Raw genomic sequence first — 17,058 nt, 5'->3', positions numbered from 1 at the left:
AACAGGGAAATAAAGGGTTTATCATATATTTACAATAATTTTACAATAAATTTACAATAAATTTACAATAAATTTACAATAAATTTACAATAAATAAAATTTATTGTAAATTTACAATAAATTCTGTATATGTTTTAACATATTTGAAATACATTATAACAGCCTCATAATCATTAATATAATTAATATAATTAATATAATTAATATAATTAATATAATTAATATAATTAATAAATGGATGAACTTCTGGAGGATGGGGCGATGACGTGTGACGTTTTCACGCCTGCGCCCTGAAGCCTGAGGATGACATCATCGACGTAGTGAACGTGCGCGTTGTTAAGTAACGTGAGGGGGAAGGGGGGCAGGCTGGAGAGGGGAACGGCCGCTGCTGGAACAGCTCAGGGACTAACAGGCAGAGCAGCCGACGACAGAGAGAGAGCTGAGGGAATGAAATCCGCCAGAATCCGCCTCCATCCTCCTCGACCCGGACCTCAAACCCACTGACAACCACCGGATCAGGACCTCCACAGAACCAGCTACAGGACCAGCCCAGGATCGGGTGAGTGTCGGGTCGGGAACCCGGAGAAACAAGGGGGGAAAGGGGGCCCGATGATTCCGAATCAGAGTCCTGTATTCTCGGCTTACAGAGGAGGGGGAGGGGGGGTGGGGGAGTCTGGATCCACACAGGCTGGTCCGGAACAGAACTGGGTGCGGTTTGAAGAGTGATAAAATAACAGAAAAACCTCCTCTTTACTTTAATTTAATCCAAGAATCTGGATTTAATCTCGTAGCTCGGTCCGTGTTTAACGAGCTAACTGTTAGCTGCTAACGTTCACTCAGTAAAGCTGCAGTCAGTGATTTCACTACCGGGAGCATTAAAGCACATTAAAGGTACAGTCTGCTTTTTAATCACTGTTTAAATGTTCTAATGTTAGTCAGAGGATCAGTGTTAGTGTTTTAATGTGGATCACAGCTGACCTGCTTCATCACATTACACACACACACACACACACACACACACACACACACACACACACACTACACACTACACTACATTATTATAATAATATCAGCATTAGATGTTCTATTATATTCATATTATATTAGGAGTTTGTGTGTGTGTGTGTGTGTGTGTGTGTGTGTGTGTGTGTGTGTGTGTGGCTCAGGAGTAGGTTGTGAAGTGACAGCTGCTGGACTCTGAGGTGGAGCAGACTCTGTTGTTCATGTGACTGAGATCATCCAGCTTCAGATCGCTTGTTTTCAGACTCGTATTCTCACTTTTAGGACACTTTCTTCCCCTGAGAGTTCTCTCCCTGACTTTATATCCATGATGAACCTCAAACAAACAGATTGAATCACTTTGAGGTGATTACTGATCAATAGAGGGCGTGCACAGGTATGCTCCCCCTAAAGCTCCCTCCAACATGACCCCTAACCTCTGCAGCACCGTCTTAAACACGCCGCCCTGCAGACCTTTAACACCTCAACCACACTTACACTCTTCTTCTTCTTCTTCTTCTTCTTCTTCATGTTGCTGCAGAGTTCACACCGTGCACGTCTTTGAGCAGGAGCAGGTGAAGCTGTGCTCACACTGTGATTTAAAGTTGTGTGTCACTGTCTCTGTAAGTCATTAATCAGAGGCTCTCACTGTGCAGCCGTGTGATTAATGTTGCCTTTAAAGCAGGTCTCTGGCTGCAGCTCCATGAGACATGAAATGGTGTAATAACCCTTTATTAACCTGAGTCTATCCCTGGTTCATGCACTGTGTGGGGCGACCTGGGTCAGCAGGGGATGAGGAGGAAGTTTGAACCTGAATCAGATCATGAGCTTTGTTATTGAAGTAGTTTTGGCTGACCCTGCTCCCTGCACGGTGTCTGTTGTGAGAAAGGAGGTTCTGGACTGGCTCCTGAGGACTGGTTCTGCAGATTGGATGCCTGAGTTGTTGTGTTCCTGACTTAGAGGTGAGTGAGGATGCTTTGTGGTCTGTGGAGCTAAGTGAGATGTTGCAGGCGGTTCATACAGAGTCAGAGTGATGATTGCAGACTTGGTGTTTCTAAATCCGTAAAGATCTCTTCTCTGCGTTCCCACGTTGGATCTCTGATAAACGGCGCTCTGATACTTCCTCTGCAGCAGCTCAGCTCTGAAGTTCATCGCACAGAATCGTCTGAGGGCCTTGACACAGATACCGCCAGCCAGCCAGCGCTCGCCGGCCGCACACGCCTTCCCTCCCTTGGCAGCGCCAGCTCAGAGCGGCGGAGAGCTTAGTCTTGCTTTTGCAGTGGCTGCACAATGTGGCGTGGCAGAGAGAGAGAGAACTAAATAAATGATGATCCTACCCGGCATCACGTGCAGCTCAGAAGATATACTTCATTTCCTCATGTGTGTCAGGTCCTAAGCCTCACTTCCACTGCATGCTGAGGCTCCACATGACTTCTCTCTCTCTTCCCAACTCCACATGCAGAGAGGAGCTCCTCTCTGCAGGCCGGACTCTGAGCTGGTCCTCACCGCTGCAGATTCAAGTCTTTGAAAGATGCAGGTTTGTGCAGGACGTCTCGTCTCTCTCTACTGTGAGTGAAAATGTGTCTGACCAATCAGTGGCCTGCAGGATCTACACCACAGACTGTGTGGAGCAGGGATGTAGTCTCAGTGAGGTCACTGTTTCTGCAGAGACGTTAGAGCCAAAGGGCAAAGAGGAGGAGCCGAGGCCGACCTTTAACCTCCTGACAAACAGCTGCAACACGCCCCCCTGTCCGTCAACACAGCCCTGCACGTTAATGCAGAACTCTCAGCCTTTATGTCAACACCATGGACGGGTTTAAAGAATATCACCTCCTGCACCGAGAGTAAGATTAGATAAAAGAGCTACAGGCTGTAAAGATGTTTAATTCTGCTGGAAACTAATGTGAATATTTTCTCATTTTAAAACTACTACTTCCATCATTTCCTCGGTGCCTGGTTGTAATACCATATTTCCGCCAGATGGTGTCTACAGAGCGTCTTAAAGCTGTTTGCAAACCGCATTAAAGAGCAGTAGAAGAAGAAAACATGAGCGACAGTCTCTGGAAGAACGTGTTCAATGGTGTGAGATTCAGAGACAGAGCATGGCTGTAAAATGTAAACACACACGCCACACTGCTGCGTCACAGAAACACCGACATGAAGGTCGAGACAGAGGCCGCTGCTAGCAGCACCTCGTCCTGCAGCTGGTTAACGAGACCGCCACACACACGGACTAGGGATGGGGAAGGATTTTCGGGTATTTGAATATTCGTTCACTTTGTAAAAATCGAAGAGTTGCTTTGAATATTTTCTCATTTTAAAAGCAAAAATGTTCATCCTTTTTACCGGTGCCTGGTTGTAATACCGCATTCCTGCCAGACGGTGTCTACAGAGTGTGTTAAAGCTGTTTGCTAACTGCATTAAATAGCAAAAGAAGAAGAAAACATGAGCGACAGTTGCAGGGATTTTCTCTGTTTCTGAATCTCACACCACTACACACGTATTCCAGACTGAGCTCGTCTGTAAAATGTAAACACACACACGCCACCTTCTTCACAGAAACATCGACATGAAGGTCGAGACAGACGCTGTCAGTGCCCGCTACTAGCAGCACCCATAGACTGTATAACATATGGACGTAGTGTTCCTGAGAGCTGTTTTGAAGCAATTGGACGGAGGCAGCCATATTGGAAATGCTGAACTCAACCAGGCAGAATGTGACGTAAAGGGGCGGAGTTTGAGCCTCTTAGCTAACAGCTATGTGTTCCCGACCAGGAGTCAAGTCAGTCATGTCCTTATTTGGGCAAAACTCGTAATCTTAATATCTTCTGAACCGTCACGTTAGAAATAACCCCCCCCCCCCCCCCCCTACAGTGTGTGCCGATAGAGAGATTAGCTTCATAGACTCAAGCTGTTTTTTGAACCAGGCTGTAAACATGTTTATTAATGCTGCAAAGATCGGCTTTTTCCCATTCATGTCTGTGTGGTTTCCTGTTTTTCTGCAGCCAGCCTCTAGTGGATTCTCGATGGATTGCAGTTTATAACACGTCCACATGGTCTTCATAGTTTGAGACCGGAGGTTTCCGCTTGGTGTAACCTGGAGTGTTTAGGTTTACTGTGGTGTGAGTCGCTGTCGTCTCTATTTAACGTGTCAGACCTGCTGAGGAAGCTGGACCCGACATCAACAGACTTAAAGACTCATATCAATAACATCAAATACTAGCTTCTTATTTATAGCAGAGTATATTTAGCAAATAGAAGAAATTATTGAAATACTTGTTTAATATTGATCAGTCTTAGTTGGTGTGTTTTTGGAGTAATGGTTGAGTAGATGCCGGTCATTCTGGATCAGTGTTTTTCCTTGAGGTGCCCCTCCCTGCTGTAAACATGGACACGTAAACATGGGGCCTAATGAGCCTCTGCAGCCTCAAGTGGTCACAGGAGGAACTGCAGGTTTTTGCACGCCCTACATTGGCCTCCTTCTTGATTTAAGCTCTTCCTTTGAGTCGGTTCAGCTCTCTAAACTTCAGCCATGTTGACTCTGAAGGTAACAGGTCCAACCTGCACCCTGCAGTCTGTAACACAGAGCAGTGTGAGCTCACCTGGTCACACCTCTAAGTGGAGGGAGGGATTTATCCTGCAGGTCTGTGTTCCTGCAGCTCCCCTCCTCCTCCGTCCCTGCTCTTCCTGAACTCCCCCTCCCCCCCTCCCTCCTCCCTCTGTGAACCTAATCGTGTGTCTCTGGAGGCCAGACAGCTGTGTGCTGATCAACAAGCTCAGGCTGCGTTCTCACTCAAACACGTGGCCAGGTCAGCATGTCTGTGATCGTCATGTGAGGATACCTTCCCCAGTCGAACAGGAGCTCGTCTCATGAGAAACTTTGAGTCAGGGGTGAGGAGGGACAGCTCTGTGTGTGTGTGTGTGTGTGTGTGTGTATCTAAATCACCTTCTTGTGTCTGTTTCAGTGACGACTCGCAACCATGGAGCTGAGAGTGGGGAACAAGTACCGGCTGGGGCGAAAGATAGGGAGCGGCTCCTTTGGTGATATTTATCTGGGTGAGTGTAAACGCCGTTTACTTCTGCACGCCTCACCAAACTTACCTGGACTTTCTATCCGTCGTTGGCCCGGTTTTATTGCACATTCTTACAGCTGTTGGTCGTACTTTGCTCTCCTCAGGCGCCAACATCGCCACCGGTGAGGAGGTCGCCATCAAGCTGGAGTGTGTGAAGACCAAACACCCACAGCTGCACATTGAGAGCAAGTTCTACAAGATGATGCAAGGAGGAGGTAAGGAGAGAACGACGAGCATGGACAGACTTTAATCCAAAACATGAAACCTGCTCAGCTTCAACATGCAGGATGAACAATAAGTAACGTTTGGAGTTAACGGTGATCACATTTTCAAGTTCTTGGATCTAAATCCAACATTGACTGACATGCAGATGAAAAAGGACACATGATGTTGTTTAAAGCAGGGGTTCCCAAACTTCTCAGCCCACGACCCCCAAAAATACAGGTGCCAAAGACTCGCAACCATAGACTGGAAATAAAAATGGACAGCGTTGCTCCGCCTCTTCCCGTTGTACGGTTCTGAAGCCAAAAAATCCCTCTCCTGGGCGCCGCCATTGTGCAGCCAGAGCCTGTGAAGCCACTGTAATAAGCTCCGCCCTACAGCGTGACGTCACAAGACGCTGTGTGTCCTTTGAAGTTTCCCTCTACGGCGGCTGTGAATCAAAAGAAACAGGAAGTAAAACCCCGTTTTTTAACCTCTAATAACTAACGAAGAAGAAACTTTTCAGGAAAAAGAGGCCTTGAACACAAAACAGTCAAATACTAACTACATATCACCACAGCATACGGAGGGGAGGAACATTCGTACAACGTGTATTTATTTTTTAAAGGGAGACAGATATTTTGACCTATACTGCAGCCAGCCACCAGGGGGCAGACACACTGCTGAAAGCTTCACCACCAGCTGAGGGAGCTACTCCCCTGCTCGCAACCCCCACTGTCCCTCAAAGTGATTTAATGTGGCTTCATTTAGCTGGTCTGCAGGAAATCAGCCTCCCCGTATGAGCTGTGTCTGTGTTTCCTGTGCCGTTATGAATGAACCTGCTGCTACTGATGCTTTAGATAATGAACTGTTCACTAACACTAAACTTAGGAGTCATCTGGAAACAAAGAAAGGCAGAAAACTCATTACATTTTCTATTTTCAGGGTTTTATTTCAAGTTTAGTGACTATTTTTGTCCATATTTTTTACTGTAATCGTTAAAATTTACTATTTTTACTTTTTGTTTTAACTTACAAAAACAAAAGATTCTAGAAGACATCTCAGGAGACACACATTTGTGTCCTGTGACCCTCCAGGGGGTCCCGACCAAAGACTTTATAAAATATGGACGTAGTATACGTGATGTCACCCATCTGTTCCTGTTTGAGACCAATCGACGGCGGCAGCCATATTGCTTCTGTGGAGCCAGTGTGACGTAAAGAGGCGGAGTTTGAGCCTCCTAGCCAACAGCTGCAGTGTTCCCACAGTCAGCTGTCTCTCTCATTGGAAGACTAGTAATCTCAATATCTTCAAAATTGACGCGTTAGAAAAAGATTCACCCCCCTCACAGTGAGAGGACATTGAGAAATGAGCTATCCAGACTCCACTCGTCTTTTTTGAGATCGTCTGTTTCCCATTCATGTGTATGTGACTTCCTGTACTTCTGGAGCCAGCCTCAAGAGGATCCTCCATGAACTGCAGTTTTTAACACTTCCACATTGGACTCATATTTTTAGACCAGAGGCTGCCGCTTGCTCACGACCCCCCATTTGGGTCACGCGACCCTCCAGGGGGGTCCCAACCCATACTTTGAGAACCACTGGTTTAAAGTTTGATATTTAAAAGCAAAGAGGATTTGTAGTCGAGGCAGATCTTTGTTAAAATGTAAATTATAAATCTGTGAAAAGATGTCGTATAGACTTGATGCTGACTCTCTCTCTCTCTCTCAGTGGGTATCCCGTCCATAAAGTGGTGCGGCGCAGAGGGAGACTACAACGTGATGGTGATGGAGCTGCTTGGTCCCAGTCTTGAGGACCTCTTTAACTTCTGCTCCCGGAAGTTCAGCCTGAAGACGGTGCTGCTGCTGGCCGATCAGATGGTACGCCGCGCCGCCGCTTCCCCCTCAGAGACGACCCCACTGTTATCTTCACCCTCAGACACATTTTTCTAATCCCTGCAGATCATGTGCGTGACCTACTTCATGTATTTGTTGGTGCAGCTCTGCATACAAACATGGCACATGATTCCCCCAAGGCTCCAGTAAAGATTGTAGATGTTTCCTCTGCTCGTGTGTGTGTCTGTGATCCGGCCTCTCCAACGCTGCTGGCCTAGATATTTCATTTCCTCTCTGAAGCTCAGCGTAGCTCACCTTTACTCAGACTGCAGCAGAGAGGCTGTGTCAGGTGTGTTCAGGTGCTCTCCACTTAGAGAGTCCTCACCTTCCTGCGTCCTGTCTCCATGCATCATGTCGTCCTTCCTCGTCCTCCTTTAGTCTCAGTCTGCAGGATCATGAAGCCGTGACCCTCGTAGAGTTTCCTTCAGTGATTTGAATTAATGTTGGGAGTGTAACCCGTCTCCCTCGTCTCCCTCGTCTCCCTCAGATCAGCCGCATCGAGTACATCCACTCCAAGAACTTCATCCATCGGGATGTGAAGCCCGACAACTTCCTGATGGGGCTCGGTAAGAAGGGCAACCTGGTCTACATCATCGACTTCGGCCTCGCCAAGAAGTACCGGGACGCCCGCACGCACCAGCACATCCCTTACCGGGAGAACAAGAACCTGACCGGCACGGCACGCTACGCCTCCATCAACACACATCTGGGAATCGGTGAGGCTGAACACACACACCTCAACTGTTTATATGTTAGCTCTATAAATATCACACCCTCATCAAACTGACCTCCTGTTACTCTCTCGTGTGGTTGTCCTGCAGTCCATCGCTCCTTTAGATCAGTTCAGTCGGAGCTCCGGCCCTTTAAGACGTTTCTCTCGTCTTAATAGAAACGGAGTTTAACATTTTCTAATAAACTTCTTGACCACAAAGATGGAGTCACACAGACCGTTATCACTCCTCTCTCTGAATCATCGTGCTTCATTTAAAGTAGAGACCAGATCGTCGTGGTCTCACTGACGGGTCGCTCCATGACACCGATCAGGGTTTTATACTCCGCCTTACAGCTGCCTCTGAACCTCCTCTTTAATATGTTTAAAGGTGACATATTCTGCTCTTTTTCATCAACATATATTGGTCTAAGAGGTCCCCAAAACATGTCTTTAAAGTTTATTGCTCATAAAAACTCTTTGAAATCAGATTCTGGTCTGCCTGTAAACCCCTCTTTTTCAGCCCTGCTCAGAACAGGCTGTTTTCTGTGTCTGTGCCTTTAAATGAGAATGAGCTCTCTGACCACGCCCCCTCAGGAAGTGGGTGTGGCCTCAGCTGTCCAGCACGTTGATCTAATGTTTACATGTTGGCTGAATATACACGGCTGCTCACAGACCCGCGTTACTTCAACCCTCTGAATCTGATCCAGAATCTGATCCTGACGGAGAGGCGCCTGCAGCAGGACCTTTCTGAACCATTGGTCACAGATTTAGTGTTTCTTGTTGTTTTATTTGTCAGTATGTCGACGTGTGTCTTGGTACACAGCTACCAACATGTAGCTATGTGGCTATGCTAACTAGCGCTAGCACTTTTCCATGAAAACTAAAAATCATCCACTAGATCTTCAAATCTGCAGACGTGGGGAGTCAAACCGACCTTTGTGTTTATTAAGACAGCCTACAACTAGCATGCCTCCCTCCTAAGCTCCTTGTTAGCACACATGTGTGCAGGGAATGAAAAACAGAGGAGGGGTTGAGTTGTATTTTATACAGTCTATGGGCTGAACAAGCTCCGAGCTCTGACTTCCTGTTACAGACCGGATGGCGTTGTGACGTAACAAAAACACTGAAGTCTGAAACGGCTGGTTTCAGCACACATTTACAGAAAGGTGGAGAAATCAGAACAGGGGCAGAATGGAGTCTTTTACTTTTCAGGGGGTTTGTAGACAGGGACACATATATCAGGTAGAGAACCATTAAAAAGTCCATTTTGCATGATATGTCACCTTTAAGAAGAATTGATAACATTTGAGGTGATGGAATTGATCTATTGAAACCGGCTCTAAGTCGGATCCGGTTCGATTCCCACTCCTAGTCTGAACAGAGCGGCTCACTCGGAGCAGAGAGAGGAGGGTTAAAGTCCACTGTTATCAGGATCTGTTATCAGGATCTGGTCAGGGTGACTACTATTCTCACTGAGCATGTCCGCCTCTCGTGACCTAACAGGTCTCTGTTTGTATTACTGGAGACGTTTAGTCTTCTATCAGAACACCAGAGTCACGTGAGAGAGGAGGAGAATGAAACCTGGTGAGCAGTATCCCAGTCAGGGGGAGCTTCATGCAAACCTGCAGAGACGGCAGTGTGTGATGGTCCTGATGGAAGTCCTCCACACTCTTTGACCGTCCTGTTTCTGATCACAGTTTAATCCTGATGCACGCTCAGACTTTGTCCTCCTGTAGTTTTATAACTCTGCGCTCTCTCTCTCTCTCTCTCTCTCTTTGTGTCCACAGAGCAGTCCAGGCGTGACGACCTGGAGTCTCTGGGCTACGTCCTCATGTACTTCAACCTGGGCTCCCTCCCCTGGCAGGGCCTCAAAGCCGCGACCAAGAGACAGAAGTACGAGCGGATCAGTGAGAAGAAGATGTCCACGCCCATCGAGGTTCTCTGCAAAGGTTACCCCTGTGAGTGACGCTGCCTTCCTCCATGAGGGTTCATCATGAGCTCCCGTGTCCTCGCTGTAGATCAGAGGTGATGTGTTTGCTCTCTGTCAGAGTCTGAGTTTCTCTTCACACCCGTCTCTTTCAGCTGAGTTCTCCACGTACCTGAATTTCTGTCGCTCGCTCCGTTTTGACGACAAGCCGGACTACTCGTACCTTCGACAGCTCTTCAGGAATCTCTTCCACCGCCAGGGTTTCTCCTACGACTACGTCTTTGACTGGAACATGCTCAAGTTTGTAAGTGTACGTGTATGTTTCAATGTTTACCCTCTTCACCATCACCAGGGATTAAATATCAACACTGACGCTCAGCTGATGTGAGGAGCACTTTAATGACCTGGACATGTCTGCTCTCGTGTGTCAGGGAGCGAGTCGGACGGCTGAGGACGGAGACCGGGAGAGGAGGGCGGGAGATGATAAGGACGAGCGGATTGGAGGAGCCCCTCGGGGGTCTGCATCGCGGGGTCTTGCCCCGGGTCCGACCCCCGGAGCTGCCAACAGAGTCCGGAACGGGCCGGAGCAGGCCATCTCCAACCCGGCCTCACGGGTCCAGCAGTCTGGTGAGCTCCCTGCTGGACGTCTAGCTCCCGATGCCGACTCTGTGATCACAATGAGAACAAGGTTTGAATGTTGACGTTGTTCTGATGATTTCAGGGAACACGTCGCCTCGCGCTATTTCTCGCGCAGAGAGAGAGAGGAAGGTGAGCATGCGGCTCCACCGAGGAGCTCCTGCCAACGTGTCGTCCTCTGACCTCACCCGTCACGACCAATCAAGAATCTCCACGTCACAGGTGAGGAAGAAACACTCAGACTCATCGTCTACCTCTCAGCCAATGACAGGAGCTTCTGCTGCAGGGAGACGGTTTTCCCCACACGGGTCATCTTTCGGTCTTTTCTTTTTTAGATACTTTATTTATAGTTTTTTCAGAAGACATAGAACATTTAGAAGGTTAACAAAGAAGAACACCCCCCATCCCCCATCCCCCATCCTATTCTACAAACAAAAACAAAACAAAAAACAAAAACAAGACTAAACAAACAAAACAAAAAAAGCTGAAAAACAAACAAACAAACAAAAACAAAGAACACACTCATCATCATCTCTGTAGATCTCTAAATTACATATTGTCATGTCATCCTTTTGTGCAGTTATATTGTGGGATTAAAAGGCAAAGGCATTGAGGTGTCATGTGGGTCTTCTAAGAGCCGTGATGTGGTCAAGGAAGGGCCGCCATATCTGTTTGAATTTGGTTGTTTTGCCCAACAGCTCATATCTAATTCTCTCCATATATAAGGTACTGGAGAATTCTGTAAGCCAGACCTCAAAGCAGGGCGGTCCCTCTTTTTTCCAAACTTTTAGAATCTTTTTTTTTGCAAGTACCATTCCATACTGAATGGAGGAGGACTTCCAACTGCTTAGAGCTTCCAGCCGTGAGTGGCTGTTTCTGGGTTTGGAGGAAGATTATCTCCATAAACTTCTGAATAACAAAGAAAAAGTTCCCATCTAAACTTTTGGAACTTCTCACAGAACCAAAACATATGGGCCAATGTACCATCAGTGTGTTTACATTTAATGCAGAGAGGTGATGAGTGTAGTTTTGTTTGAGACATAATGAAGTCTATGTATGACTTTATATTGAATTAGCTGATGTCTACAGTTACTTGAGCAGGAGTGAATACTTGTGAGAGATGTAGCCCATACATCCTCTGTTATTTCTGCTCCTATTTCACTCTCCCATGAAGTTTTCAGGTGCTGTTGATAGAGCAGACTCATCCAGAAAGACGCTTACATATTTAGAGACCAGTTTTCTTGAATGGGGCTCATTTGTTACGGGTCATCTTTGACAATTTAATTTATTATATAGTAGAACAAAACAAACTTTACTGCTCAACAACAAGAGCCAGGATGAAACAGGTGTGATAGGTAAACGTAACCACTAGTACTGCATCTCCTATAAACTCCTCCTCTCCCTCCTGACATCCACAGCACCCCGACCCTGGACAGTTTTAAGAAAGCAACCAAAACGCACACTTTGAAGCAGGTAGAGCCGTGTTACAGAGCTTTAACACACTTTGATGTTCCGGCAATAACAACAATAATGTGATGCATCAACGCTACATTTCAGATCAGATAAGATCCTCCTTTATTCGTCCCACACCGGGGAAATTCATGGAGTTCCAGCAGCAAACAAGAAGGTGTACAGTTCAAGAATTTAACAAGAATATATATAGAAAAGAAATGTCCATCAGAGACGACAGCTTGGCCATAGTTCTCCTGTCAGCCACCACCTCCACAGGGTCCAGGACTGAGCTGGCCTTCTTCCCCAGTTAGTCCAGTCTTGCTCTCCTGTATCCAGTCCGCCCACAGCAGGTGAAATCCTTCCAATGTGGCGTTTGTGTCCGGTGTTAGCTCTGTTAGCATGATGCTACTCTGGTGCTGGGTTAGCTGGTCCACCTTATCGTAGATAGATCTTACATTCCCCATAACGGCGGGTGGAAGGACAGGTCCATGTCGTCTCCTTTAGCTTGCACCTCAGTACCAGCACGTCGTCCTTGCCTCCTTGAGCCTAGCATCGTTTAGCATCGACATGCTACGGGCTGCTAACAGCTGATCTCGTATGTAAACAATGTTACCATGGATACACACAGGATCTCTGGACACACACAGGAACAAAAGCAGTAAAAACACCCCTGCAAACGTAGCCAGTTTGGTGTCTATGGCCAACAAATGAGTCCTTAAAAGTCCTGACAGACTCCAAATACAAAGAGAACTAAGCAGATAGAAGAACAACGAAGAGAGAGATGCTGATACAAGCAGACACTCGAGCGGCGCTAAGCAAAGAAAGAGAAGATTTTGTATTCGTTCTGGATTGAGTGGACTAATCGTTGCAGCTCTAGTTAGAACAGTGTATTTAATGCGTGATGTTAGAATCAGTCTCTGTGTGTGTTTAACTCTTTCCTCTCTGTTCCAGGTCAGCGTGCCGTTCGAGCACATGGGGAAATAAAAGTCTCTGGCTCTGCATGCACATGAACCTGACAGGTGAGGTCTGATTCTACTCGTTTATTCACACACTGACTGAAACACACCGATCTAACTCCGCCTCTCTTCTTCTTCTTCTCCTCCTCCTCTCAGGGCTGCAAAGTATACTCATCGTTTGATTACTTTCCTTTGTTTTTACCTTGTCTTATGAAAAGATGATTGCCAATGGACTCATGGATCTTTGGAAACAGACTTTACTTCTTTTAAAGGATCCAAAGGAGTCCACCGAGAGTCTCCAACATGCACTCTTTTATGAACCCTCTTTGTCGAGCTGTGTGGTCGCCACCGCCACGAAAATCCAAACGACCAGTCCAGCGTTGTTCCTCCACGGCCGATCCGACCCGCTCCACTCCTCCTCCAAACATTCCCTCAGAACTAATCTGACTAATGTGAAGAGCTGCAGAAGCATCAAGAAGCAAAAAAGGTTTCATGGACACGCGCATGTAATCCAAGCCGGACGTCACGGGCGGTGCCGACGTCGTGCAAATTTAACAACTTTCAGTAACTTCAGCAGATCTTTGTAGAGAACATCCTGACCCCAGCGTGTTCTGAGTGTCCTCTCTGCTGATGAACAGCAGATGGAGACGTAGGGAGAGGCAGACGAGGGCGTGGAGGGTGAAATAGAAACAGATAAGTACGTGATGTCTCGGCTGTCGCAGAGTAACGTTCCTGGTTAAGTAGCAAAACGGCGCTTGCTTGCACTTCTTTCATGTTTTGGTCGTTTCCCGTCCCTCAGATCTCTCCACATAAACCCGCACCGCCCTGCATCTCTCTGCCTGCTCGGACTTTGGTGTTTTTCTCTGGCGTCAGTGTGAGGGGGAGGGGGGAGGGGGTGGGGGGGTAAGGTGAAGAATGAACATAGATATTGCAAAGACACACTCCGTGATCTTGAGGGAAGCTCCTCAGGAAGTCCTCGGTGTATTTGAGACCACAGCGGCTCCGAAAAACGTGGCTGCAATTTTTATGAGAGTTCTTAATGTTACCTTTTTTATTCTTTTGTTATCAGAGGTCAGAGGTCAGGGCAGCAGATTTTAGGGATGACTCATAGGGGACATCCTCTTATTATTATTATTTTTTAAATGTTTACTTCACTGTATATATTTTTTATTTTGATGTAAATCCAAAATGTGGTCCTCTTCTTTGTTTTTAGGTGTAAACAGAAATTCATACTAATGATGAGTCGGGCCGGTTTCAGGATGAGGGGTGTTTTGAGTAAAGTGGTTACTGTGCCAGCTGGGTCACCTAACAGTGTGTGTGTGTGTGTATGTGTGTGTGAGATAGAGATGCTGTAAATCCCTGCTCAGAATACATGATCCACGTCGTCTTTGATTGTTTTCATCACTGTTTTATTTATTTAAACTGTTTGTTTTTTAATCGTCTGTGTTTTTTGTTTTTTAATCTTATTCTGTCGTCCTCATCTTTCTGTAACTTTGTAGATTTATCTCTTTGTTTGTTTTTTACCTGCTCTCTGTTGTTTGTGTTAAAAGCTCGTCCTCCTCGTCACATACAGGGCTTCTTCTTCTTCTTCTTCTTCTTCTTCTGCAAAAACGATATGCCAATAATAATTTGATGTCACCTTTTTTGGATTTCAACCTCCAGCAACCTTGAAAAACGTCATAAAATGAACCAACTGATGCAAATTGCAGGGATGTGTAAATAGCCGTGTATCATGTAATTACCTTTGTACAGGCCGGTCTGACCCAGCGGCACGCTAACTGTTGCTTTAGGGACGAGTGGAGGAGGTGGAGGAGGAGGAGGTGGAGGTGATGGGGTTCACTTTCTGTATGGTGTGCTGATATCTTGTACAGTTCTTTAACACTTTATTTACAACAGTATTTGTGTATATTTTATGAAGTAATAAAAATTAATAACGTTGCTCACAACCTTTGCCCTCTCTCTCTCTCTCTCTCTCTCTCTTTCTTTCAACATATTGAAGTTGTTTTTTATTTTTGTGCTCCAAACTGACGCTGAAGGACTCTTCATATCAGCAGTTCTAGATGTGTCTGTCTCAGGGAGGGCCAGGAAGACCAGATCATAATGTGGACCACATTATGCAGGAGAGTCTACGTCTTCAGATCTGTGAAACCTTTTCTTATTCATTAAAATGCCAGAAAAGGTGACTTCACTGAGGGTTATATCTGTCTGGACCACATTAGACCAGATCTTAATCCAGAACCACAACACTTCAGCTTCTCAGATGTGGAATTAATAATAAATGGGATTTATATAACACTTTCAAGAAACCCAAGGGGGCTTCACAGGGTCAAGTAGGGGTCTGGGGGTGTATCTAATGAGGAAAGCTCTTGAGGAAAAGGTGCATTTTGACTGCTTTTTTTAAACTTAAGGACTCTAGAGAGGGCACATACTCTTCTTTCCTGGATCAGGACCTGGTTGAATGTGATCCAGAGAAGGAAAAGCAGTGAAATCACCCACTTCTTTATTCTCACACATCTTAACCCTCCTGTTGTGTTCGTTTCTTAGGGACAGCAATAATGTTCCTGGGTCAATTTGACCCGGGGCATATTCAATGAACCAAAAGTGTCAACCCAAAAAAAATCCCAATAAACATATTTTTAATCTCCTTATTAACTCCATTACTAACCGTTTAAATCAATATTTAGTGTAATGGTGTTCTTTAAGTCCAGTGGTGGACAGTAACAAAGTTAATTTACTTCAGTACATTTTTGAGTATCTTTACTTTACTTCAGTATTATTTTTTGGGGGGAAGTTATGACTTTTACTCCACTACATTTCTATCAGTGCTCTAGTTACTCACTACTTTTGCTTTGAAGTCAGCTCATATATGTCCTTCTCTGAAATCTGATCCTCAGTCAGTAAACTGTGTTTGTGTAGTTCTGTTTGTCTCAGTAGTTTAGTCGTACCTGTATATCGTGCGTCTCCGCGGTTGAACGTAGAGCAAACAGAGCATCACTCAGATCAGGCTGTTCATGTAGAGGTGGTAATGATGGCTATAATCCTCCACCTGAGCACCCATGGTCATATCTTCAGACCAGAATGATACGTATGGTGTTAAATGTTCTCCCTGTTTCTGCACAAACACAAACATTCACAGTCCAACCTGAGAGAGCGTGTTGAGCTACATAACGTTTGTTTAACTCCAGATGAACATTTCAAACTGAGCTGTCTGTGCTTGGAGGAACTTAGTGTCTGTTTTTATTCCATGGTTTAACTTTTACAGATTTGGAGTAATGGTTTCTAGATAAACATGATGTAACTGAATGTACTCCTTTGTATTGTATTTTGAAAATACAACGCTTTGAGATATTTTAAGAAGTACTTTGAATACTTAAGTATTTTTCAAAGCAAGTACTCCAGGACTTTAACTCAAGTAATAATCTGACAGAGCAACTTTCACTTGTATTGGAGTAATATTTGACCTGGAGGATCTATACTTTGACTTAAGTCATGAAGCTGTGTACTTTGTCCACCACTGTTTAATTCTCAAAAATCACGGTTCAATGAGGATAACTCACTCGTTTTAAATGAAACTTCTAAAACTGTTTTTAATGTACATTTGTAAGACCTAAATATAATTACAGTAGCTTTACATGACACATTTGTGTTAATTGTATTGTATTTATTTTATTTATAAAGTGATGTTAATAAATTATTCTATATGTTGATTGTGTCGATTAAGCCAAGCAGAAGAAGTTCCATACTCAAATTTTTTTTTACATTTCTATTAGATTTTTGAACTTTAAAATGTGTCAAATTGACCCCCAACATGAAAGGAGGGTTAAACTCTCCTTTAAAGACTCTCTTAGATGAACTAGTCCAGATCTGACAAGTCTAGGTGTAGTGGTTCTGGATCAGGACCCAGTTTCTATAGTCTCCCCCCTAACAGTGGGATCAGAAGATGTTAAGTCTATGTTGTTCCTCTGATGGAGCTTCAGCTTCACTTGAACTGATTTCTGATCCATTCAGGGCAGGGGTGTCAAACATGCGGCCCGCGGGCCAAAACCGGCCCGCCAGAGGTTGCAATCCGGCCCATGGAACGACTTTGCAAAGTGAAAAAATTACAGATTAGACATTAACTGCAAATTTTCAATAAAAGTAACTACTATTTGAAATTTGTCCTCTGAGGGTCGCATACAATCATAGTGCTGATGGAGCGCACCTGAACA

General features: G+C 45.3%; 1 protein-coding gene across 2 annotated transcripts; it reads left to right on the top strand.

The window, feature by feature from the left end:
• The first annotated feature begins 335 nt into the window (after positions 1-335).
• Positions 336-14,796, top strand: LOC117832083 (casein kinase I). Of its 2 annotated transcripts, none has more exons than XM_034711051.1 (11): positions 336-559; positions 4,965-5,055; positions 5,177-5,287; positions 7,004-7,152; positions 7,655-7,883; positions 9,667-9,837; positions 9,962-10,116; positions 10,238-10,433; positions 10,528-10,664; positions 12,846-12,913; positions 13,007-14,796. In XM_034711051.1, the coding sequence occupies exons 2-10, from the start codon at positions 4,980-4,982 to the stop codon at positions 12,876-12,878; spliced, it is 1,257 nt and encodes a 418-aa protein (XP_034566942.1). In that variant the 5' UTR covers positions 336-559; positions 4,965-4,979; the 3' UTR covers positions 12,879-12,913; positions 13,007-14,796. The 2 variants fall into 2 exon arrangements, with proteins under 2 accessions (XP_034566942.1, XP_034566943.1); XM_034711052.1 differs by having other exon boundaries at positions 337-559; positions 9,962-10,110.
• The last annotated feature ends 2,262 nt before the right edge of the window (positions 14,797-17,058 follow it).

Source organism: Notolabrus celidotus, chromosome 20 (genome assembly GCF_009762535.1).
Source record: "Notolabrus celidotus isolate fNotCel1 chromosome 20, fNotCel1.pri, whole genome shotgun sequence".
NCBI classification, from domain to species: Eukaryota; Metazoa; Chordata; class Actinopteri; order Labriformes; family Labridae; genus Notolabrus; species Notolabrus celidotus.
The sequence above is the reverse complement of the archived record's forward strand: the minus strand, read 5'-3'. Positions and strand labels throughout refer to the sequence as shown.

Excerpts from the sequence above, each read along its gene's own strand:
- LOC117832083 (XM_034711051.1), top strand. The coding sequence starts at position 4,980 with ATGGAGCTGAGAGTGGGGAACAAGTACCGGCTGGGGCGAAAGATAGGG. Across the intron at positions 7,153-7,654 it reads TGCTGCTGGCCGATCAGATG|ATCAGCCGCATCGAGTACAT; the intron begins GTACGCCGCGCC and ends CGTCTCCCTCAG. Across the intron at positions 9,838-9,961 it reads TCTCTGCAAAGGTTACCCCT|CTGAGTTCTCCACGTACCTG; the intron begins GTGAGTGACGCT and ends CGTCTCTTTCAG.